This window comes from Branchiostoma floridae, chromosome 8 (genome assembly GCF_000003815.2).
Source record: "Branchiostoma floridae strain S238N-H82 chromosome 8, Bfl_VNyyK, whole genome shotgun sequence".
In the NCBI taxonomy this organism is placed as follows: domain Eukaryota; kingdom Metazoa; phylum Chordata; class Leptocardii; order Amphioxiformes; family Branchiostomatidae; genus Branchiostoma; species Branchiostoma floridae.
In genome coordinates, this window is record NC_049986.1 from 16,175,167 (window position 1) to 16,202,120 (window position 26,954).

The window sequence follows — 26,954 nt, forward strand, 5'->3', positions numbered from 1 at the left end:
TGGGCATTATTGTCAAGTTACTCATGTAGCTAACTATCCTTGAGATAGGATCTACCTCTCGTATGCCCTTTCCGATACCAATGGTATCAGCTATTTTCTTAAAGACCTTACACCGTACCAGTACCTCAACAACTTTACAGCATACAACCCTACTTGTGGATGATTGAGGATGTACTATTAGTGGGTAAGTGTTAGGTCATGATTGTTAGACAGGGAGTGGTTCTAATTTACCTCATTCTCATCCTCAGCCTCCAACACAAGCTTCTCTAACTCCTGTGGGGTAGTGGGAGGGGGGTACGGGATTGGGAGGGGGTGTTAGTGGCAAACACAGCACACAGGTGACCTCTGAAGAAGTGTTCCATGGGTTAAGTGTTGACCAATTCTTTGGCACATTTTGATGAATTCATTTCATTTTACCAGGTAACATACTGCCAATCTTAATCTGAATCAGATAGATTTTCGTTGGAAATTTGGAATAGAATGAAAGATTTGGAGAGTGAAAAAATACAATAATGAAGCTGCAAGTAGGTAATTAAATACCTCATGGAACACATCTTCATAGATCAGTAAGCAAACAAGAGTGAACACTGTAAATAAGTCATGAGCAATGATGTTATCATGATCATATGGTTACATGGAACTCTTTATGGTTAAAATAATGTACGTGAACGGTTTGATGCTGACATACATCAAGCAAAAACCAACTAAAAGTTATTACAGAATAAATCTATTGCTACAAGTCAAAACACTGCAAAAAGCACCACTGCAATGATGAAAGCTTTTAGCACAGCAAACAAGGGACATGACATGACAGAAGAGAGTGACAAAAACCTCACAAATGATGCAAAAATATATTTGCAAAGGGACTGACATACCTACCCAGTGTATTTGTTTTTTTATTATCTTTTGGTATGAAATTTTAAGTGAAATTTGATTACATTTTCATGGGTTTACAGTCAAACCTGTCTATAGCGGCCACTCAAGGGACTGGTCAAAATTGGCCACTATAGAGAGGTGGCCACTATAGAGAATATGCTAATTAATTGACCACAAGCAAAAAGTTACACATGGTTTTAGCACCCACTGATTTATATTCACATAATACAGCACTGTACATGTACTGCAATGATTTTTACACTATATGTATTAAGAAAACAAAAGCTATAAAAAATTTTGAATGTTCTACAATTGATATTGTCTGAAGAGACCGGTATCGTCATATTTCTTTGATCTTTCGTCTTGTATCCTTTGATACTTCGCCGTCCGTGTGTTCCCGCTGGTGTTCACACGTCAGGTTCGCCCATTATGCTAATGTGGTACTCACAAGAAAAGTCTCGTCATTTTAGACTTATCTCTTAATAAATGTAAGAATAAAATGCACCATAGTCTGAAGTTCATATCATTTTGTCTTTGTAACAATTTATTTAGAAAGTTTTGTGATGTAAATTAACCTAAGCGATAGTGTATTAGAACGTAACTTTAACACAATTTACCTCCGTAATATTGGTGTCGCCTATTAACCTTATATGACCTCGTTTGTCAGCGGGTATGGGTAGCGCCAGTTTACGAAGTTTTGTTTTGAAAATAGATCACAGAGGTTTTTAAATCCGGCGTAGGGTGACGATACGGCCGCTGCATATGGCCGAACGCGTGCCGAAACATAGACCAGCGGTCCGCGTGGCCGTAATCGGCAGTGTTTTTGTACCTGCGGGACCGGAAATCGTGTGGCCGTGGCCGCGTTGGACAGGTGGCCGCTAAGCCTATCTCTTAATCATTACGAATCCAAGGGACCGACAAAAAGGAGCCACTATGGGCAGGTGGCCGTTATGCAAAGGTGGCCGCTAATACAGGTTTGACTGTATATCACTTTTAAGGATTTGTTGGTAAACGTTACCACTTGTCGACATTTGAAGAGTTTCTGATTACCTTGATTTCCTTCTCCTTCTTGTCGTGATCGCGGGTCATCTGGCCAGCCGCGATCTCATACTCATCCAGCTTCCTCTGCTGGTCCTCAAGAAGGGCCTGATGAACAAAGCAAATGTGTTCATGTTTACAAAGAACGAGCTGGGTGTGCATATTTCAACTGCTATCATCTTCTTACCCAGACATTACAAGTCTATTACATGTTGTACTGTACAAACTTGAGGTTTATTTTAATCTATCTCTCATTATCCAGTTGACCAATTTTGAGTCATGGAAAAAACTGTTAAGTTTTGGCAAATGTTGATAGTCATGTATGACAAGTAACTGTACTGTCCGCACTTTCCATGGATGGCAATCGCGCTGCGACTTCTCTGGGACTTAAAATTGGCCGAAGGAGCACAGTTTCTCTAATAGAATTGCTTCCGTGACCCACGTGCGCTCCTCAAGTGACCAAAACTCAATGTCAGGAAGTATTGTGGGGATTTATGTAGACCTCCGAGCGATCAGGGTGGATCTAAACAGTTGCCTAGGGGATGTTGACATGTGTATCTTGTATGTAAGTGGCTGTGTTAATAATAATCTACTTCAGTATCACTAACTTGTCCATTTATCTTACCTGGATTTCCTGATTGTTCTTTTTGCTGACCTCCACTTGCTGCTGATATCTGTTAATGTCATCCTGCAGATTTGAGAGGGAGAACAAATAAAGAAAGGCTTAATCAAGCTGGTCTTTTCAACATGCTACATTTTTATCTATGTCAGCGCTTGCACTGAGTTTTTTGCGGGTTCTCTTAAGTTCAGAAATTTCCTGTGTAAAACATTTCCTATCTCTACATCGATGAAGGTTAGACATCTGTGCCATAAGATATGCAAAATAGCAATTGGTCAACTGGATATGATTCCCTATCTCTCACTATCCTTTCTGGTCTGTCCACCATATTAAAGAATAAGAAACATCCTTTCATCCTTCATTTTCATATTTCTGTGATTCTCTTTCCTTCCTTTACTCTTCCCCTGTTTCTAAGACCCTGCCATACCTGCATGTTTCCCTCCTTGACCCTGAGCTCCTGAGTCAGGTTCTGAACTTGAGCTTCGAGAGGTTTGACTTTCTCGGCCACAAGGTCAGCCTTGTCCTGGTTCAGCTGCTGGATGAGTTGGTCCTTGGTGCGCAGGGCGTGGTTCAACTGGTCAATCACCCTGGGGTGGGAGGGGGGCGACAAACAACAGTTCACTAAAGGCTTGGATCTGTATTAGACGATCTTGTAGAATAAAACATTGAAGGAAAGTGACCACCAACACCTGTAGTGAGTTTTGTATTGAGAGTAGTCTTTCAGGGAGGTCAAGGGTTGCCTATACAAAATGTACTAGTACAGTACTGTGAAAAGCATTTAAGTACAGGTCCAAAACACTGTAATATCAATGAACCAACAGTCTAGCACTGTTCATAAAGAGACTCACAGGTCTAGACCAGCACCTAAACCTCTGTACCTGTACCTCATGTTATGTTTTGGTAAACAGCCCTACCAGCTATGGTTGCATGCCTGCACCATTACAACTTTCCTCAAACAAAGAAAGAAAACCTTTCAAACACTGTTAATCTTGGAGTTAGCGAGAAAGAAAACACCAAACTCCTTCTGAGACCAACGTCCATGTCTGTAGTATAACATGCTAGTCAGTGGTACCACAAAAGATGCAGATTGTGCTGAAGAATGTTCTCCAAAAAAACAACACGTGCAGTTGAATGAAACAGCAATTGTTGGAAACACACATCCAGAAAATGGTCATGCAGGAAGGATTGTTTCCAGAATGCTATTTCATCCACTGTCAGTAGTTCTACTTCTTTCCTGGAGTAGCCTACCCTACCAATCCTCAAGACTAAAGAGTGTAGTTAGTCTGGAAGGTTGCCCACCAGTTCAAAATGTTAGACAGTACATGTACATGTGTGAGTGTGCCAACATCCACACCCCAGTGACTACACACTACTCGCCAGTGCGAGGGGCTCACCATAACAACGTTCTGGGATCTGTGTCGGTATTTTTCGGGGTAAAGCTTCTGTCTACACAGTTGCAAGAGCTGCCATGGCAAAAAACAAATAAACAAACAAACAAAAAAGAAGGGAGAGAAGAGAGCAGACAATAAAAAACAGTGCACGGTGCAGAAAGACATTGACGTATATCACCCATACCACCTTCACCTGTATCGCCACCGTAACAGTGTAACACATGCTTTGTCTGTATCTCGCTATTTTGGAAATTATAACTATGAACTGTGTAAAGCATATTTTGAAACAACTACATAGTTCATTGGCTAGTGCTGGTAGACATCAGAAGCACCTGCACAACTCCAATTTTACCTGCATATGCAGGTGGTATTTCAAGTCTCGATTTTACAATCGAGATGCAGACAAGGCATGCTTAGAGACCTTTACCTCCTTTTCCATATCTCCTTAAGATGCATGCAAGGTAAATGCCTTAAGCTTTGAGCATTCAGTCCTGCAGAGATCATGCTTAAATGCTGATGTAACAAAAGTTTAACTACTTACTCCCTGTCGTTATGATGGGAACATGAACAACAGTCTTCTGTGTCTGACTGAGCATGGGGTAAACTGAAAACACAACAGTCTTAGTACCTATTTCTCTTCCACAAAAGTTTGTTTTCCTTTGGAATAGCTGGGTCACCTATGCTAGCATAAAAATTTAGAAATACTACATTTAATCACAGAGAACAGCTTTTTCACTTTCTGATTTTACCATCAAGTGGCAATATGGCATTCAGCCTATTCTTGAACCTCGCTACTTTGAAGGTTTGAAATTAAGAGCATTTACAGTTACAGCCTTAAAATGTAATGCGGCCCAAATTCCCAGTATGCGTTGATGGACCTTTAGGGCAAAAGTTGGATCTTTTTTTAAGGTGCACGAATGATGATTGAACAAACAAAAAAAGATAAGTATTCCAATACTATTTCATTGTGATTTCATTTCATTCAGTATCAAACAAAGACAATGCTGTTTCTTTTCTTTTCAACGTTTCTCTTCCACAATTGGCCCAGCTTAGAGGTTGTGCTTAAGTCTACTTCCTCTCACCTGTTCTTATCTTGGAGAGCTTCCTTAGACGAGTCCTGCAGGTTCTTCTTGTCCTGTTTGACTTTCTCAAGGTCGCGCAGCTTGTTCTGAAGTTCCTGGTTAGCAGCTTCAAGGTCAAGGATCTTGCCTTCCGTTTCCTCATCAACTCTTTTCTGAAGAGTGTTCTCCTGAATGTGGACATGAAAAAAAAAAAACAATGCTCTTTGAAATGTGTCATGGCAGCAGAAAAATGTCACAACTCACTAATCCTTTTCCAAGCCTGGGACAGCAGCTTTATATTCCCTACATTCTATATACCCTCATGCCATTAACCCCACCTAGCAATTTACAGAAGAATTGCAGACCAGAGAAGTTTGAAAATAGCTGCCCAAGAACAGGTGGAGAGGCCACAGAGAAGATGAAACATTTTTGAAGACACATATCTTTGGAACAAATACCATTGAACATCAAATTCTTTGCTGTGGATAGTTCTTACTGAGGTTAATATCCACTGAAAGTTACAGAGACCTTAGATGTCGGTACGTATCATTTTATTGACATCGAAAAAAACATGAAAGTTGGCTATATATACCTCCTGAGCAGAGGTGAGTCTGGACTCATACTGGTGGCGCAGCTGCTGCAGCTCCCTGCCATGGTCCTGCCGAACCTGCTGCACCGCTGCATCGTTCTGCGCTGCGAGCGTTTCTACTGCTTGTCTGGAATTTACAATTAATATAACAGGTACATTAGGGCTTTAAACCTAAAATATAAGGTACAGGTGTATAGTTCATGAACACACATACAGGATCTGCCCTGCGAGCGTTTCTACTGCTTGTCTGGAACGGGCATTACAAGGTTGTACATTAGGGCTGGGAACCTAAAACATGTTTAGGTACAATTATAAAGATTCAGGTACCCATGTACAGGATCTGCACTGTGAGCGTTTCTACTGCTTGTCTGGAAAGTGCAGTTAAAAAACAACATTCACATTAAGGCTGGAACCAGCTATAGAGATTCAGGTATAGGTCCTGACCATTTGCAGTTTTCCAATGTTCAACCATGCAATTGCGTATTTGAGTCAAGAGAAAGACAGATCAATCACAAGTACATGTCATAACATTTTTTTCTTAAACATAAAACGGCACAAATGAAACTAAGCTATAAAGCCAAAATAACCATGGATCAATCACAATTGCTGACAATGTTTACATCAAAGACAGATGCAACTGAGTGATGTAAATGTTGATCGCCTGCAGGACAATAGCAAGTAAAACTACAATCAGAGGAAAGGTTTTTACTTACGATGCTTTAACTAGAAGCTCCTGTTTGTCGTGTAGCTCTTTTTTCAAACTTTCAACTTCAACCTTCAGCTCAATGTTCTGTAAGAAATTAACAAAGTCAAAGAAGGAAAAATTGTACACACAACAAGGACTTATCTGTGAACCACAAACTTGGGCCACTCATGGACAAATAAGCAATTTTCTATCATTCATTCTTTAACAATGCTGCAAAAAAGCTTCAAAAACTTTGTTTGCAGAAATAGCATATGTCCAAACTAAGCATTATGTACAAAATGATGAATAAACTGATAGATGTACCAACTATCATTACAACCCAGCTCACAAATGATAATCATGCCTGCAGGTACCAGAGCTATCAACCTGGGATTGCTATGTTCAAAATGTGTTTTTCCCTAAAACTATTATAGGGCAGACTTCATTGCCACAAAGTACAGTAGGAGCATCATCACTAGAGATATGAAAAAGTTGGATGTGACAGGTTGTTTGGGGTAGTATAACCAGCTGCTGCTGTGCCGCTACCAGCAGAGCAGGTGTGTTATAATGAATAGTGGCTACACAAGCTGTATACAGATGCAGAAAAGAGCAAGGCTTTCACATGATTGTGTATCATTGGTTTCCGACAGTACCATATCTAACGTTTAGCGCTTTACTCACAGTTTTCTCAATGTCCTCCTCTTCTCCGTGCTGCATGCGCTCTTCCATGAAATAGATGCGCAGCTTCAGGCTGAAGTTTTCTTTCTTCAGTTCTGCTATTTGCTGCAAAACAAACAACAAATATGCTTTAAGTTGATGTAGGTTAGACATCCAGGTAATCTCTCTCTCTCTGTCAGTCAGTCTTTTCCAGACATCCATGTAATAAGATACGCCAAAAAGTAGTTACTCGAGCAACTGGATATGATTTTGGAAACGGTCAGTGACACAGTCTAACTTCCAAGCTGGATCTTTAATTCCAAATACCACTTGGATAACCTGAAATAGTGAAAGGGTTTACAATCAACTCACACACAGAAATATACATAGTAACTAGCAAGCAGTAAGGTAACAGCCAACTTAAAGTGAAAGCCAAGAGTTAGAAAGGCTAGACTTCTCCTCCAGACATATTCCTGACTTTTCCCTGCTAGACTTCGAACACAAAGAACTATGCATTTTTGCAAAGCCGAAAACGCCAGCACCTTCTAGCATATCCACATTTAAAAAATCCAGAAAACAGGCAAACAAGAGAAACAAAACAACCGTAAAAGTATGATTTTCAAAGTAGATCTAGAACAACGAATGTATTGTACCTCCCTGGAACACATCTTAGCAGTACCCTAACTGCATTACAGCATGTCTGGTATGGAACTACAAGCTGTGCCTACAGGAAGGGACTCAGCACTGGGAGAATTTCAATTTGCTAATTCAGTCTGAGTGAATGAAATTAATCCAGTACCAGGCTGTGGGTCGATGTGATTGGACTGGGGGCTAAAAGTAAAAGCTGATGCAGAGGTCACTGGATTGGGTGACCCCATTACTTTCACTTTCATGTATGATGCTTTACTTGAAAAATTCTTGAGATGTAGTCAAATGTATGTGGTAAATAACCACTAAAAGGACTGAAGACTGTAAGAAAATGGTCAGCTGTAGACAGGACTCTTCATACTTCGGATGATGGGTAAAATAATCTGAGGGACCATAAAAAAGTGGCCATAATGGCCAGGTGGACCTATCATGCAGATGTGGTCATGAATGCAGATTTGGAGGGACAAGTTTATATTCTGTGCATCTCTAATTTTATAAATTTGCTTAGATCACACTCTTTGCGTCTAATTTGAGCCGTTAATGTTGTTCGTGTCATAACGTTTTATTCACGAATCAACTATTCAAAGAACAATATGTTATCTTGTCACCTGCCCACTTTATAGTAATGTTGTTAAGAAAGCTTTTAAAATCCTGCTTTTTTGACAAGTATAAAAAAACTTCAATCCAGCCATTTGAGCAGATTATCTTTAAAAAATTCAATACAACATTTCTCTCTTTACACCATCAAGTCATACTTTCACCATCAAAAGGCATGTGCAAACTGTACATGTACTTTATATGGTTCTCTGAATCACAATCTGAAATGGCAATGGTTCCCAGCCATGTTTAGCAGATGGATTAAGTAATCCAGGTCTCCAGAGGACAAACTAATTGAATTTTAGGGCACTTTTCGAGGCTAATTTACAGTCCCAGAGCAAACAAACATAATCAACTGGTGAATCATGGCGGAAAATTGAATTTGTGTTCTGTGAAATGTTGTACCTGTTGTCCCATGGGACCAGCCAGGGTTAAAATGACTAGGCACAAGGTACTAATCTCCCTGTAATTCTGATAATGGCCTTACTTAATGGTGATTTCACACTTTGCTCTACTGATGATAAGACCTAATTTACACCACTTTGCAATTTGCAAGTAAAAAGAGCTGACTTCAGCCAACAGATAAATGTTATGTTCTTACAATACTTGCCTGGTTAAATAAATAAACTGAACTGAAACAATCACATAAACAAAATCTTTTTTTTTTAAATGTCAAGTGCTGCACTTACTTCAAATATAATTTCAATTTTTTTAATTTTTCTTCAATCAAAAAACAAACATTTTCTACAGATCCCAAGTTGTAAGTTCATATTTTGTTGTATAACATTTGAATATTATCCACTGGTATATCATATATCACTGTAAAAGAACAGATCCAAGAACTGCTCACAAAAGAGGCAATTGTTTTGCTAAACCTCAAAGTTATTTAACACACAGGTAGAAACACAGCTGCAGCTATTGTATAGATCAAGCGTTACGAAAGATACTTGTTGTCTTACTAGCCTTGCATGTGTGAAAACGGATATTCCGATAAATAATACATAGTTACATACCTGGCTATTTGCCAGGAAACCGTATAGCTGTTCTGACCTTGGGTGATGTTGACAAATTATGTTGCTGTCCCCTATACAGGATTACAGCATCCCTCAACGCCAGCTTGTCACACCATATATACAGTTATTGATTAGCAATAATAGAAGTGCACCGAGGATGGTTCTCATGGGCATTTCTTCTTAAATGGATAGTGTGATACCCGGTGCCAGACATTTCATCTTGGATAAAGTCAATCCTACTTGCAATATACCTTCAATAGAAAATGTTTCTACTCAATTCTTACAAAGAATTTGATAACAACATTGGACAGACAAAAAGTCAAGGAATATTTGATTATGTCTGGAGTGCTAACATTCTGCAGAAAACCTCCAGATACTTTAAAACATTTTCAGACTGAAGGTCCCTAAGATAGCTGAGTAATTGATAAGAAGATCACATCTATAAACATATATATATATATGGAGAGAGTATGTAAAGTTTAGAATATTTCATTACGTCTGGAATGTTACATGGTACAGAAAACTTGTGGGTATTCTATAACACCTCTAGATTTTGAGTTAGAAGAAAGCTGAATAACTGGTAAGAATATCATATGTTTCTGTGTACATATATATCAAGCCATAAACAATTAATTCCTGGATCCATTCCAGATAAGGTTATGGCCTTGCTATAAAGATAACATCACACATTTTCCCCTATGAAAAGCACTTCCGTATTGCCGTCTCTCTTTTGTAGTAGCCCTTACAGCTACAGGTATAACATAGCCTGGGTACCATCAGAATAGTAGCTCGCTCCGGCATTTATTATACACTATGTAAAGTCGCTTATCTGTTATTCTGTCAACTTTGACATCTCTAACATCTGGAATCATCCAAATTTTGGATGAGGGCAGTGACTGGTTCTTACACATGAGCGAATAAAGGAATGAGTTTAAGCGCTCGCTCGAACAGGCACTCCAACACCCCAAACACCCACTGTCCGCTTGCAGGAAGGCCTGTTGTCATATTGAACGAGCGCTATAAAAACCCATTCCTTAATTCGCTCATTAACTGACATCACTACCAAAAGGTTTGAATGTACAGTTCCCCAGTAGTAGCAAACATGCGAGCGACCTGCTACCCGGATGGTACCCAGGCTAGGTATAACTGCTATGATTATGAATAACAGTATTTGTCAAATCAATATTAATATTGTATCAAGAAATGCCAAGCAGTGACATATGCAGGCCTAGATTTACATTGAGTCATTGCAGCTCCCCACTCTTTCATGAGGTTCCGCCCCACTAGCCAAATTAATGGTCCATAAAAATCTGGTTTCTCCACTGTCTATGTTCGTAGCCTGCTAAACATGTCATGGTATGGGATGATGCACTGAGGAGGGTATCCATATTACATGCAACTAGATGGGAGACAATTGTCTGGTCTTTAATAGAAGACAAGATTAACAACAAGCATGAAATTTTGATTTGTTCCAGTCATGGTACTGGCAACACATTTGAACATCCTCTAAACTACTGCAGTCTGACTCTCTTGTCTCACTCTCTTGAGTCTGAGCTCAGCACTTTTTGGAAGGCATTCAAGAACTGAGCATAAACTATAATACAAAGGTGCTACTGATAACAGGAGGCAGTGGGGGAATTTATCACAGAGATGACCTTTGAAATGCACAATAATTACAGCTCGCTCAGTCATGGCCTTGGCAGGTCAGTTAGCCTGAATCTTTTGGACAATGTCTTCATGCATTCTAGTGCTATGGATATAATACTACATGGTATCTTTCAAACTAAGCACTGCAAAGTCTGGTACAGAATAAATGCCATACTATACAAATATCAAAATACTAATGTCACATGACTAAAAGTAATTTTCTTGAATCTTTTGGACAATATTTCTAGCACTACACAACAATGTAAGTACATGGTATTTCTGACACTGAGCACTGCAAAGTCTGTTATGCCATTCTGTAAATATATCAAATACATACGCCACAACATCATTCTGTCACTAAGATCAATTTTCTTTAAACATTTTAACAAGGTTTTTTATGTATTTCCAGCATCAAGTGCATCATAATTGTAACAATCTGGAAAGGAATAAAGGCTATACTGTACATACAGTATGTCAAATACAGATGCCACAACACCAAGGTCAATTTTTCTTGCCTCTTTTGAACAATGTTTTCATGCGTTTTCAGTGCTAAGTACATCATAGTTTGAACACTGAGCAATGCAAAGTCTGGTATGGAATAAAGGCCATACTGTACATATATCAAATACAGACTATTCTGTCACAAAGATCAATTTTCTTGAAACATTTTGACAAGGTTTATCACAGTTCAAACATATCATAGTTGAAAGACTAGTTTGTATGTACATGTATGGAATAAAGGCCATACTGTACATATATCAAATACAGATGCCACAACACTAACCCCAGTAGTAGGTGCATCTCAGTCAACATCACCATGTACATAGACAACCCAATACCAACATGCTCTGTCCACTGTCAACTGTGTCAACACTGATGACACTGTGCTAACCACTACCACACCAGACTACTACAGGGGCAGCTATGTCAAAGATAATAACATTTATTTACATGTACAGTAAAAGCCAGTTAATTGCACAACGGATAATCGCACAGTTAATTGCACAAAGTTCCACATTCCCGCGGTGGTGCGGTCCAACTTAATAACTTCGCTTTGTTGCACCATTCGGATAATTGCACAGAATGCACTGGTAAACGGGGTGTGCAATTAAGCAGTTTCTACTGTATGACCAGTCCCATGTGATTTGTACTTAATATCCACTGTGATGAATTTCAGAAACATATTATGTTAGACTAAGTGTAGATACAGTATTGTGATCTAGCAGATTTGGCAATCTGAATCTGACTCTCTCTGCTGTGATTCTACCTGCAATTTTATCAGAGCGCCTGCCTACATATTCAGACCTTCCAATAGTCTTCTCCAAAGACAATTCAAATGATGTTCAGAAGAAAAATCACCTTATTCAGTTCATGGTCAGATTATGCCGCAAAAATACTGAAAGGCAATCATCTAGTGTCGCTGTCTAACAAGCCCAGTTTGAATCACGTCTGTATGAAACTGCAACCCTCCCCTCACGGCCTCGGGTTGAGAGGGTCACATAACTGAACTGACCAGCTATGACTTGCTAAGACTAGTAAGAGTTTAAAGTCTGTATACACATAGGTAATTTTAGTGCAATAACCTAATGATCTAAAGATTGCTAAGACAATATGTTTTACTAACAGTCACCTTTGAAAATTAGTTGATTTTGAGAATATATATAGTCTACTTTACATACATGTATAGTCTATACATGTATAGTCAGAATATGGTAATATTATGATCAGTGTATCATTACAAATATGTAGTATATAATACTGACCATCTGTGCATGCTGGCTTGACAAGCATACATCTGTTTATCCTTATCCTTTATCAATTTTCAGCCAAAGGCAAAATACAGCCCCTTTCAGGTCTGTGTATAGTAAATATTGCACTCAATACATACAAGATTTTGCTGGCCAACAGTCTACTCTTTAAAATCATGACAATAGGTAGTAAGCATCTTTATCAGAATAAAATAACGATTTAAGCGACTGTCGATTTTGCTGGCCAAATTGATTCATACAATGTAATATCAAGCTTCAAGTATCAGATAGAATGTCTACACTACATGACATTACACATTCAAAATATAATCAATCTCCTATTATATTACACCTACATAAAAGGGAAATATTGCAGCTTCCATCATTCAAGATAAACAGTTTTATCCACTTAGAAGTTAGAGCAAAGGCCAAATGTATTATTACTGTCAGATAAAACGCTATGTATAGGTCCTGTCAGTTGAGAATTGAGTGGCAAACATGCTTTAGTTCCGCATTACGCAGATTCACCTATGAGGTTAGAAGACAATGAGCTGCCTTAAAAATCCATAAAACCGTCCATCATAGCGGAAAACATCCGGGATATGAATGTTTTATGTCCTGTTACTGGTAACAACACTGCTGCTTTTCCTGGTAAAGCGGTGCTTAATTGGTAAAAGATGGCCAATAATATGTTGGTATCAACTTAGTATCGACTAACCTCACAGATGGAACAAAGTTGGTTCTTCTGCTTCCTTGTTTTGGGGCTTGCCATCTTGAATTGAAAGGTCACCGAGAGATCCAAATCACAGACTGTAAATGCCAGCAGTAATGTTGTTGTTTCCTACTTTTATATCTCCCCTCTTCCCTGCAACGGAAACTGAACTACTTGTAGCACAGCTGCTAACTCTATCCACACTACTACTAAGTATCCCTATACGCTCTGTCTACAGTAACACTATCAAAACATATTGCAAGACAGTCAGAAATAGAAGGAACCATAGAGGGATATCCTTTATAGTTTATTGCAAGCAACTACATAAACCAATGTGACTACCATTATTCCAAATTGAAATTATATCCAATCAAAATACCATGACAATTATCGAATATTCAAAATTTCAAATAATCCCTTAAACATCTGACTGACATGTAATACACAGAAACTCAACCACTATATTATCTATGTATAAATAAATCTGACCTTTATAGTAATACATAATAGAAACATCAAAGGCAATACTACCAACAGTTTGGGAATTTCTACACTCACAATTGTTTTCTATCTATGATTGTTGTTTTCAGTTCATAATTGACTTCCGATGACAGTTTTACGTGCTGTACTGTTATTATGGAGAGAAGGCCAAAGATGGGGAGGGGGGCAGACCACTTACCTTACAGGCACACACTGCTCCGTGGCAGGAGGGCTGTATCGCCATGAAGATACCCAGACATCCAAAGGGAATGCAGAATATCCCTCTAGTAACAACTAACTAACTTAAACACAGTGGTAGCACAATATACAGGGTAGTAAACTAACTATGACATCTCACACGTTAAGGACGTGACACCATCGAATCACAAGGGTAACATTGGTACTCTCTGTGGTGTCGACTCCAATATTGGGATATGGGATCTCACACATGCAGATTCTCAAATGCGGGGGAGATTGGTACAAGCTATGTGACTAAAACCATACTCATCAGCATGAAACAATAACTTATCCTTGTAGAAACAATCTAAAACAATTATATATTTGACATCTTTTCATATATGAAGGAAATGTTCTCAACAGCAATTCATGTGAGACAATCTAAAAATATTTTCACACCGTGCCTACCCCTGAAAAGTGGTACAGCCCTCCATGGCCCTCTTGTTGCCAAATATAACCCTGTGCCACCACGTCACATATTTCTGCTTATGGACAGTGACGGTGGCAGGAGTAAACACGCAGGTACCAAATATGAGACGAGGACGGACGCGAGACATCATTCTGACCTTGCTGAACCATAAGTGCAGCTATAACACTAATAATTCCTATAGTGATAAAATCAAAGCTGGTCGAGCTAGACAATAGTAATATTAACCCTCGATTTGTATGAGGCACTTTCAAGCACATTGAAATTGACAATCACTACTTACTAACTTCATTTTGAAGACCATAACTTATGAAAGCAGATGGGAAATGTTAAGCCTTCAGGGACAGGAGTCGTCTGCCTGTTTGTAAACGTGTTTGATCATGTGTTTGACCCAGCCATGACCTGTTACCATTGCAGACCTTCTCTGTAATGCAGGGATTTGTTATCATGCATGTGATATGGACCAGTGTGTATCAGAATAGCATAAATATGAACTGTATATCACAAATGAGCTGTCTAAACTTAACACCAAGTCAAAAGTTTCCTCATGCAAAGAGAAACAGAAATACAAAATGCATCATGTATATGACTTTTTATGAGGGTTCAATTTTTATTTTAGTCATCACAGCAAAATCATATCTGTTTTCCAATCTTCGCATTTGGTTTTTGAATAACGTAGGTGCAACATTTTTAATCTGATTGTGTCAATTTGTGGCCACTTAGAAATTCCAGCTGGAATTGGTACACAGAGAACTAGTGGCTCAGGACCACAAAGCAAACAGATGCTCTGTGGACACTGTGTCTTCACTATAGTGACAGGATCTCACACTGTCAACACATCAGCAGCATCACTGATCACTGTGCTTACAAATAATATACAGAACTGTTGCATTAAAATTTCTAATATCACAACAATTGTTGTTGGTCGTCAATAGCCAATCACATCTATAAAATAAATTGCTCTTCTGGGTGATAATTTATGATCTCTCAAAACAGCAATAGTATTGATATCAATCATGATGACATTTTGCCAGCAAAATCTAATAGACAAGAAGTAGGGTGGAGTTTCCACTTATAAGATGGTCAGAAAAGGGCAAAGTCTTGGTGGGGATCAGAAAAAGTTTGGAACACCCAACTCCATATCTGGCATATCTGGCAATGTAACTTGTAAGTCTGTTTGTTTTACACTGTCTCAAGAGTACTTTCGTCTAGGATTAGACTTGTTTGTTTGTTTGTTTGATCAGATCTTCATTAGACTTTGGAGAGAAGGGTTTTGACTTTGGAGAGAAATATTCAAAAGAACTCCTCAAAAAATCATACGCCAGCCTCAACCGCATTTACTTAGAAACTGTTTCTGTTATTCATACTTTTCTGAACTACATCAACAAGTCTACATATAATCTCAGTCAGTTGAACTACAGTCAAACCTGCCCAAGCGACCAGCCAAATCACCGGAGGTCAAACAAGCATTTTTCCAAGCAGATTCCACCAGTAAAATCGTGACAAACCTCTGACCTATAGGTATGCAAATCAACGTCCTTTTGGAACACTGTGGCTAGAGGTCAAAGTCAAGACTGGCCTTCTTTCTCCACAAGGCCCAATACTGCTGACTCCAGGTTAACCTTGGCAGTCTGACAGCATTATACATAGGTTGGAGGGGAAAGGCATTCTAGGATCCTTCTAGGAATTGAATACATATGTGGGTGGAGAAAATTATACTGGTAGAGAAATGAATACACAATTGTTCCTTTGTGCAGAGCTTCTTTTACTCATCTGTTCTTGAAAAGGTATTATGAATGCCAAGGTCTTATGTTGACTAGACAAGGTCAATCTGAACATTCTAACAGCTGGAGGCAACCTCACTCACTAAAGCTTGTATACCTGCATGTCATCAGTTTGAAATAGCTAAATCCTTACAACATAATTGAAAACTTCAAAACAATCACCGCAAACTGCTAAAAAATGCAGAGAGAATTTTACTTGAGCTATTACTTCTAGTTCAATCTCATAATTTTGATTGAATTTGAATCAAATTTTTGGTCAGTAACTGACAAACATCATGAAAGAATCTTTGTCACAAGAGTTATGCTAATGGTAAGGCCCAGAACTTCAATCTATATGTATAGGCTTTTATCAAAGGTAGAGTGTTTTGCACATGCACGCACTCAGGCCTTCATCTCATTCTCCTTCACACACTTAAGATACGTCAGGGCTCAAAATACCACCTGCATATGTTAGTGCAGGTAAAATTGGAGCTGTGCAGGTATTTCAGGACTGGTGACCTGCACCAATGTACTGGGTTTCATACATAAATGTCCTATGATGTAGGTGGATTGGTATTAGCTGCATTTACCACCTATATGTATAAAAGAAAAAAACACTTTAATATGAACCACACTTCCTAAATTCATAGTGGCACAGGTAAAATTTGTCTGGTGCAGGTAATTTTCAATGTTTTATTGTTACCCGCAACAGTGCAGGTATGCAGAAAATAGTCTTTTGAGCCCTGATCTCATTCTCCTTCACACACTTTAGATATGCGCTTACCTCTTCGTAGTCTCTCATGGTGCGGGGTCGGACAGGTGACATGCGTCCGCTGCTTACGTTCCGCAACGCTGCACGGTAAGACATTATGGAAAGGTCAACAACCCGATAACGTATCTGTGTCTGTTCATGGTAAAAGCCCAATTGAGTCAGTGCTCCGAGGATGAATGTGACTATGTTTCATCAAAAGATTGTGTGCATCTAAACGCTTCATCTCATTGGGACAAATCATAAAACCTAAGCCGTTGATGGAACACATTTGTCACAACGTCTACGTGACTTGAATTATAAGACATAGAATTGAAGCGAAATTATTCTATCAGTTTAATGCTAGTGGATTAGACCATGGTAAAGTGGATTAAGGACATCACAACAGTGGATTTATGTTCTGAAGCAGTGAGATTAGAGTATGTAGCATCTGGGACTGGCCCTCATGCAATAGGATTTGCCCCAGTCCTCAGCGAGGGTGAGACTGAATTTTGACCAAAAAAAATTTATTCAACCACCAAATTTAATTTTAATCTTTTCGAATCAAACAAGCCGATTTTGTCTGTCAAAATGACTGAATGATAATTATTTTTTCCGCCAGTTGCAACAAGATTCTGTCAAATGACGGAATGAGAGGAATGATTGATGCTGGGCAAAATCCTGCTCAACCATCAATACTTCAGGTTAAAGCATCTTGGATTAAATCATAAATGTACATTCCTCAAGAAGTGCTATCCAGTGCACGCATATCCTACATTTCAAATGTACAATCATTTTTCACCGGGCTGGAAAATTGTACTATTACAGATGTATAGTCGTCCGTGACTCTAAGCTTTAACTTCTGACACTTCTGTAACAATGTGCACCTGACACCCAGAAAAAAGGAATTCATAATTGAGCTTGGAAGGAAGAGCAACCCGAATGCAATATGAAGTGCATGCAAAAGGTTAGAGCATAAAACTGAAACTGATTTGGGCTGCCGATACCTTTTATGAATTGAAATCTTTGATAGATTCTGGAGAAATTTCTTTCAGTTTAATTTTGCCCTTTTCCTTGCTCGCAACATATTATAAAAACATGCAATTTTTTTCTGCAATTCATAGGTGTATTTATTGCACGAACAGAATTTGTTGAAAGACACAAGTGAATGTTCAGTTATTGACTTTCAATGAAAAGATGGTCAATCCAATCAGACTCTCTTTCTTTAAAGATATAGATACATGTTGTAACTGCCAATTTCAATATCTTGCATTCCACAACCTACAATGTGAAAGTCAAACAACCACATATATTGTTTTAAGTTTCTTACCAATTTCAGTGGTCAGAATTTGAAAGCTACAAATATTCAAATACATAGATGTATTCCAAAAAATAGGTTACGTAGCAACTACTCACATTGTTGCTGACTGCCATCCATGGTGTTGTCTGGCAGGCTGGTCAGGTTGGTACTGTAACACAGATTACACCAACCATTAACACTCACATTAACACTCAGCAGTCAGCTACTGCAGGATACGCACAGCAATTATGAACCTGTGATAGTAAACAGTGAATAGTCCTGGCGGTCTCGTATGCCGGGTTTTAGGGCCGAGTTTGAGCGATGAAGTCTCAATCTCTGCAGGGAAGCAATCGTATAGATTTAATCATATCAGGTTTTGCAGGAAATACACATGTACTGCATAGAACCAAGGCCAACGATTCATCAAAGAAAACATGAACTGCCATAGGAAGCAATGATGTTGCTCTACAAGTAGGCGAGTCCAACTTGGAGATATTCGTCTGAAACTGAAAGCACAGTACAGAGTTAGATATTCTCTCTTCCTCGATAAAAATGGACAGTACATTGCATGAGGGGGATGGAAAGTAGGAACATAAAAATTACGACACAAACACACTTTATGATATCAATATGCAATCAACTTGAAAATCATAGAAAAGGGATGCACCTGCTAGTTCTAGAAAATTATAGATCAGCCTCTCGACTTATCGTGAATATATATTGCACTACAGGTTTGTAAACATGTGCCAATGGATCAACTTGTATCTTTCAAAACAAAGGGAACATGGAATGAAGTCAACAGATGTAGCGGAGCTCACGATGCCCTCAAGGTAGATTTTATCACTAATATTACCATGCCTAAAATGGCTGGGATTGGGTAAAATTCCAGTAAAAAAGATGATGACACATTTTTATGACTAATTCTGAGCAAATCTAGCACCTTTTCTCCTTCAGGAAAATTAGAAAGTGAATCACAGACCGTGACCAAAGGCAAGAAACACATTAGGGTACTTCAATTTCAAGCTGGGTGACATACCCATAATCAAATCACAATAACAAAAGGGTTTCACACTCGTTTTCCATCAATCTGACAACATGAAAAGAAAATGTAAATTTTGTGAAATAAAATCCTTTCAGACTGTGGTATGGATATACATATATTACTTACACCAGTTTGGCCTAAAGGACTATGATCTCACCAACGAGCCTTTGTGATCAGCAAACTGGCCTCCAGCGATAAACAAAAACCATTCCAATCTGATTGAAAAAAAGTTCTGTCGACACAGAGACTTTGCGGTATGATTCAGGCATGTCAAGAAGAAATAATTGCACGTTGGTGAGATCACTTTAAAAAGGCTTTTTTGAGCGTTCTGTGGTCAGAGATAAGAGCGTTTAAAGCTTTGGAAGATCCCAAGGGGATGGGAGGGGTGCTAATTTGGAAGTAAAAAGATGTGCTTGAAAGTGTGAGTGATGTGAAAGGGTCAGATGTTGATGTAAAGGTGAAGCTCCACATGTATACTGGAGTACAGGTCACTGGGCACAGTGGGCAGTGTGACTCACATCAAAAAGCTTTCATCAATACTTTGAAACTTCAACTACAGAACTTTTACTGTTTCGTTTGTTTCACTGTTTGTTCTAAAACCTTTTGATATTGAGTAAAATCTGCAGACCTAGCAAGAAGCATGTGTAGCTCAGTGGTTAGTGGCTCTGCCTCGAGCTCTATACCAAGAAGCTGTGAGCTTGAATCCTGGCTTTTAGTATTGTTGTTCAACTCGACATAAATACTACTGGAAAGGGTTGCAGTCCTTAGGATGGGACATTGCGTTGTGGTCCACTGTTCATTGTGCTTGTTTAAAAGAGCTAGGGTACAGTGAACCTGTAAAAACTGTGCATGGCATCTCTCTTCTCTGTTATGGCCAGTGAAATAGTAGCTCATAAACTTGTTCAAGGTAACTTTTACATCCTCACTGCCATACATGTATTTAAGATATGAAAAATCTCCAGTATCAGAATAAGATTTCATCATTTCATCATCGTCTTTACGATAAATACCAGTCATTTAGTACCTTCAATATCGAGTCAAGGTCCACCTCTCAAAAAACAAAATTTGATAAAAATTACAACAGATCAAAAACATCATTTTTTCATAGCTATTGATAATGATTCAAAGATGTAAGATTGAACAGAAACTGAAACTTCTCAGTCTTCCAATTAAAACTGCACCAAGGCTGTACCTGGCAAGGACACAGAAATACAATACACTTGGGGTGTGCCTAGAATATGCATCAAGGCCCCAGATATATGTTCCCACCTAATTGAATAGCTCGTGTTATTCCGAGCCAAGCCCAGACTGTCCATAAAACCATACTGAGTGCCATCTGGGGCTCATGAAGAGGGATTGGCCATATAAATAGTGTGGAGTCTGAAGGAGGCATAAAATTGTCCTCCAGGAGTTTTTGTTCCAAGACGTTTTGTTAAAAATTCATGATGCACACATGAATCCCCAGGTCATTGGCAATCGTTCAAAACTCAGACTGTTGCTGCCCTGACCTGGGACTAAAACAAGGCGCCACCTTTCAAACTTGAGCAAAACTGCAGTTGAAAGCAGATGCTGCACAAAGAAATAAGGTTTTGCAAATTTGTTTGAGTTAGTTGGAAGTTGTGCAGTTGGTTGGATACACAGATGGAAGCAAATAGACTGTCTCTATATCTTTGGTGGTAGATGCTTACAATTTGACGAAAACTAGGAAAATTATAAAGATCAAGAAAGCAAAATCAAATTTTAAATACCGTACTATATTGAACGTTAAATTTTTCTTTCTGGATTGACTGAAAATTGAAATGGATAAACGGTTCTTCTAAAACCCAACCAATATCAGGACAATATTAATGATACTGACAACAAGCACCAACAATCAACTTGCGGTAAGTTACATTGTATAAATTCCTACCAATATGCATTCAAATGTGTCTGCAATTGCAAAAAAAAAACCTCTGTCAACACAACCACTATCAATATCATAAAACATGCCATATTAGAAATTCGCAGCATATTCCCAGACAGCAATTACTTATCTCCCAGCCACCCATTACATGACGAACCACAGGGTCAACACTTTCATTATCACCACTTCTCACTAACCAATGAGGCGACACCTACTTGTAACCTAATCTGTCTCCGCCATGTTGAAAATCAGGCTGATTGCTCCAGTAATGCGCAGGTACAAATTGGTAGCTATTGAGCTGCTGTAATAGCTATCTTCTACTGACGACAAATTACTAAGTGAGGAGAGATGCATCATTGAAGGGGCTACGCATAGGGAAGGGCACACTATATGTATATCTATGCTATGTAGCATCTTCTGTTTATCAGGCCACCCCTACTTATTTCCTTGGACATTTTAAGAAAGACGATAGGGAAGAAAACTTTAACATGACTGCATTCATTCCATAAAACTGCATGCACTAGTATGGCATAAAACTGGACCTCAGTATGTTTTCCTTCTTATTTGTATTTCCAGTGAAGCACATCAGATTCTAGTAAAAAAAATGTTCTGACTCATCTGAGTACCAAATAAAGTCTTTAAGATCAAAATAAAACCACTGTGAAAGTTCATAAATTTATCGTATTTCTACTTCTGCTATAAATATAATACTTTTAAGTTGAAAATTCACCTGCATGTACTATATAACGCAAATAAACTGTCATGTTGACAGGAGAAATATATGTACCATTACTTTACCCTATAGAAGAAATGCCAGAGGTCACAAGGCCATGTATGTCTTGTCAGCTTTATGAAAGCTTCTCAATTTATTTTATTACAAAACCAGCAAAAGGGCAACACAGGCCTGCCAGGGAACGTAGGGAAGATATTATTTCATATTCGGCATTTATAAAACTAATCCCAACACATTACTATATGTCAAATGTTATATCATGGTTACATCTATGGTAATGATATTATTAATTGGATCATATTGCAAAGGCTAATATGTTCTAATATGAAAGTGTATTTCTTGTGTACACACGACATATAATTATGAACTTTCATCCATAATTTTCATTCAAATTTGACAGGGTTCCCTAAAGGCATCAGTTCTGTCATTAAGATATTGTATAAAATATAGTAAAGGCTTTAAGTGTCAATGATCTTACGTGGTATCACAGATTTTGGAGAAAGCAATGATTGAAACGCTACGATTAATTTCTAAAAGCAGTGACATGACTCACAGGAACAGGTGTCTGTCACAAACAAGAAATGCCCCCTGTACGTAAGATTAAGAAGGAAGTTTACTGTACACGTATTTACATAACATCTCAGGGTTACACAGTCGACACCACTTATGCACATACCTACGACGTGAGCACATCTTAACATCAGGGGTGGTTGGCAAAACGTGTTGAGGACAGGGGAAACTCCTATTCTGTATTAACTTGTTTTCTGAATTTTTCAATTTTCTATTGGTTTCACGATCCGAAGGGAAAATTTTTCAACCTTGTTTGAACTAGGAAAAGGACCCTAGTCCCAACATAAGTAACAATCAAACATTTAAAGACTGGGAGTTCTACTACAGTGCCACAGAAAGAACTTTTCCTTCATTTTCCATGCAGATACAGTGCCTCCTTTTTTAATTAATATATGCTTTCCACAGCACAGAAAAGAAAAACTTTTTCAAGCTCTTGCCTTGGCGAGGGTAAAGATCAGTGCCTACAATATATGTGATGAATGTGATTCTATACCAAATGTAGCACACCAGAAATTGACTCCTGAATAATACTACATTCCACAACATAACTCTTACGTTCCACCTCTCACTTCAGACTGAAAGGGTAACAAAAGCAATTGCCCTCTCAGCAACTTCTTTTCTCTTTTCAACAACAGAGGCACAAGTTACTGAGCACCACCTAATCATTCTCTCTTATCTACCTTTCACAGTTTCAATAGTGCCAAAGTACCTATTGTAAAACTGGGCAGAATGGCCTTTGGTCAACTCAGACAGATTTAAGTAGCCTTCAATGGTTGGAATGGGGCGGAGCAAATACAGGTTGTTCTTTCCTTACATGTTTAAGTTAGGATTTCTGCTTTTGATTCATAGCTTCATGTACACTGTGCTCAAGACACATTGTTCAGCTAACAGTGTTAGGGCAAAGTGAAAAGCTGTCACTGTAAAATCCTGCTAATCATTTCAAGTCAAGAGGGGAGAGAATGAGTTTGTTTAGTCCACACTATGCTCAGTACATAACTTGTGTATTGAGCATAAAGTGGACTAAACAGACCCATTCTCTTACCTCTTGACTTGAGTCATAACCCTCTATTACCTTTGTCTCACAATGTCGTGTAGCTTGCCACCATGCTCCGGCAGTCAAAAATGTTACAACTTTTAGTCTTACCACACATGGATGTGACTGGCAACCAAGTGGTCTAGATTTTTACTGTAGCCGATATGCTCAAAATGCGTCTGTTTTTCTTGAGCATGGTCCAGTAACAAGTATTTAGCATTCAATACAAGGCCATGGGTTACCACTTGCAAAAAAAATTCCAGTTGAATTCATATGAATGAACAGGTATGTGTAGCCATATTTGGGTTGTACGACTGGAATTTTGCAATTGTTTGTTTTAAGTTTTACTTCTGACAGATCTGATTCAAAGATACACATGAACAAGGCAAAGTACACCTGATTTTGACCAAGGTCAGCTTATGCAAACTAACTTACTGTATCAATCATAAGTTAGTCCATGCACAAGTACTACACTATATGACTTGATACTTCAGTCAATTAAAAAGAAAACGAAATGTATACCCTGGAATTATAATCAAAAGTTTAAACTAAGCACTACAGTACAATTTGATTTCTAATCCAGACCATAACATAATCATATATGGTGACAAAAGTATACTAATACCATAATGCCCCCCTCCCACAACCTATGTAATACATGTAATATAGCACGCTGCCTTGTCTAACGAGTTTGTGTGTGGCACGAGCAAACAAGCAGGCTAATTATCTCGTTAATTGCACTTTTTCCGAGAAATTCTTTTGGATCCTTGTCGAATAGTAGCTTATGATATGAAATTCAGTGAAATTCAGAACATTACCCACATTTGTGTATACATACAGATGTACAAGCATACCTAACACTTAAATATCAAGTGCTTTCAACAAGTATACAATTAGATATGCCATAACTACAAATGGCTGTTTTCATGCAGGTTAAACATGAAACAACAACAGTAACGTAACATCTTCTACTATATCAGACTTATCAGTAGTAACAGGTTTACACATGTTTTCAACATTTTTATAACCAGTATTTTCTTACCGTAGCCCAGTTGGCCAAAGGTTAAACATGTTGAAGTTGAGTGGAAAAGAAAGTTCTACATGGTTTGGCTGATAAACACGCCAGCAACACTAGCACTACACCACCTGTCCTTCCAGTTTTAGTAGAATGTGCACTGACTCACGTGGGTAGGTTTGGACCCTGAAGGGAAAGGAACTGGTCTTTCTCATTCTACAGTTTAGTAATCTTCGTTAACGATGGAAAAGGGAAAACGTTGTCATAGTGTCGTCATTTTAGGAAGAGTTGTAACATCCATAGGTAAGTCTGAAATATACACTCACGTCTCTGGTAAGAGACAATTCTTACTTATGATATCTACAATTTAAGTTACAGGTGTGTATAGCTGGCATCTGTTGTGTTTTTTTAGTTTAATTAGTCATGCCCTTGCAAATCCTTCCCTCATTTTTGTTAGTCAGACGATATAAAAAGGAAAATATCTATTATAATTGTTAACATTATGGAAGTCCTGTATGTAAAACCTTTTAAAAAAGTAATACCTTTTGTTGTGAGTCTAGTAACAGTTAAAAACGCTTAATCCTAAAATGGACAAACAAACTGTAAACACAAAAGGATGACCTGATTTAGAATAGATGCATGTTATTGTTCCATTCTTATCAAAATAAGTGATCATTTCAACAGTCGGTGTACAGTAAAACCCAGTATACATACATGTATACCTGTAGGAGAATGGAGAAAGGTAAAGTCTGTGTTAAAATGAGGGGGTGGGGCCAACATTTATCTCCAAGCAGATGTTGGGATGAAAGAGAACATGTTTTCTGGCTGTGACAGCCAATCACATTGTGATCTTTCACCCAAACACCTCTTTCCGAGTTTAATGATCCAAGATATTTACAGCACATATTATTACATTCTAAATACATCCTAGTTTAGAAACAGTTGTTTCAAATATGACAAGTTTCAAGTTAGGGTTTGGAGAATATGGAATTTGCAGAGTTTTTATTCCAGCAAACTACCCATCACACATACTTGTATGTACTAAACTTGCCGACAGAGTATTACCCTAAAAAAACTGACTGAGAGAACCAGAGCTAAAGCAGCATATACAAATGGGGTGAGAAGACGAAGAAACTCAACAGCCACTGGGTATACTACAGTAATACTTATACATTTTGTACAACATGCACTGGGTTTGGATACCATCTTTTACTCATTCTTCTTTTTTGATTTCGAGGTAACCCAAAAGACTAGATACAATGTATCGCATCCTTATCAATTTTAAAAGTAAGGCATTTTATATTTTCTTTCTAAATGCTTCCAAATAATCCTACCCATCAACCTCTCCTCCGTGACCTGTGACCTCTTGTTGCCAGGCAACCCCTCCCCCACATGAAATTAATCTTTACTTTCTATCAATCAAATACATACATGATACAAATTAGATTCCTTGCACTAGAGTAAAACACTACATGTCTAACGATAACAGAATAATACTTATTCATTATCACAATACTATTTCATGCTGTGACGCATCTACCACAGACTGTTTATAGACTGTCACGAAAATAATAAATCTGAATTATGTGTCCATGACAGCCTAGTCTAGGATAAAATATTTCCAGCTACCTACATAGATAAGTCTTACCTGTGTGCATGTTGTTATGGCAGGTCCTTGCTGTATAGACAGGCCATGTACATGTACATGCATAACCTTAATCATAGAGCATTACATCTCCACAAGGCATTCTACTTGCGAACAGACCATTAAAAATCATGGGAGGATCTCAGAATAATGTTCTACATACGTGTTAGAAAAACAATTCTAAAATCACCAATATTTATAGATGTGGCACAAAAAACGATATACACTTCATTAGATACAAATAACTAGACTGAAATAAACAAACGAATGTCATTACAGAAAACAGGTACAATGATGGACCCCATATTCCTTGTGGTTTAACCCTAATTACCAGAGGACTGGGGTCCCTATTACCTACCATAGCCACAACCTGTGTCCTGATGGCATGCATCATTCATATGCTAGGAACACCATTATATCCACATCCAGAACCTAACAGCGCCGTTTGGCAGCCCATGGCCTGTAGGGACCACTTAACAGAACCTCACATTAATTTACAGGGCCCTGGCGTGCAGACAGCACCTGTGTCTAGCACCGGAAAAATGTAGCTCATTTTGCAACGGAGGAACATGCAAATAAGGAAATGCCATCTGCTATTATGATACCTGTATAACATGGCAACGTATGTTTTTCCTTTAACACATCAATTATCATAACCCCCAAGAATGTGGGCTGGGTAGAACTATCTCATAATCAGTTATGTACCGCTGAAGATTATTGTTTTTCTCTGCTTTTCCTGATTCAAGTTACATGAAAGTATAAGTAGCTGTTATTGAG

The 26,954-nt window shown here is 38.4% G+C and overlaps 1 protein-coding gene across 1 annotated transcript in view; it reads right to left on the bottom strand.

The window, feature by feature from the left end:
- The window catches only part of LOC118421825 (myomegalin-like), a 60,843-nt gene that overhangs the window by 25,870 nt on the left and 8,019 nt on the right, over positions 1-26,954 (bottom strand). The window contains exons 2-13 of the mRNA XM_035829327.1: positions 18,353-18,405; positions 16,973-17,040; positions 6,941-7,042; positions 6,288-6,364; positions 5,578-5,701; positions 5,007-5,173; positions 4,466-4,528; positions 3,928-3,996; positions 2,961-3,120; positions 2,540-2,602; positions 1,927-2,022; positions 232-273 (exon numbers count right to left, since the gene is read on the bottom strand). Of these exons, the coding sequence (XP_035685220.1) occupies positions 232-273; positions 1,927-2,022; positions 2,540-2,602; positions 2,961-3,120; positions 3,928-3,996; positions 4,466-4,528; positions 5,007-5,173; positions 5,578-5,701; positions 6,288-6,364; positions 6,941-7,042; positions 16,973-17,040; positions 18,353-18,405 (1,084 nt within the window). The remainder of the gene's footprint in view (positions 1-231; positions 274-1,926; positions 2,023-2,539; positions 2,603-2,960; positions 3,121-3,927; positions 3,997-4,465; positions 4,529-5,006; positions 5,174-5,577; positions 5,702-6,287; positions 6,365-6,940; positions 7,043-16,972; positions 17,041-18,352; positions 18,406-26,954) is intronic.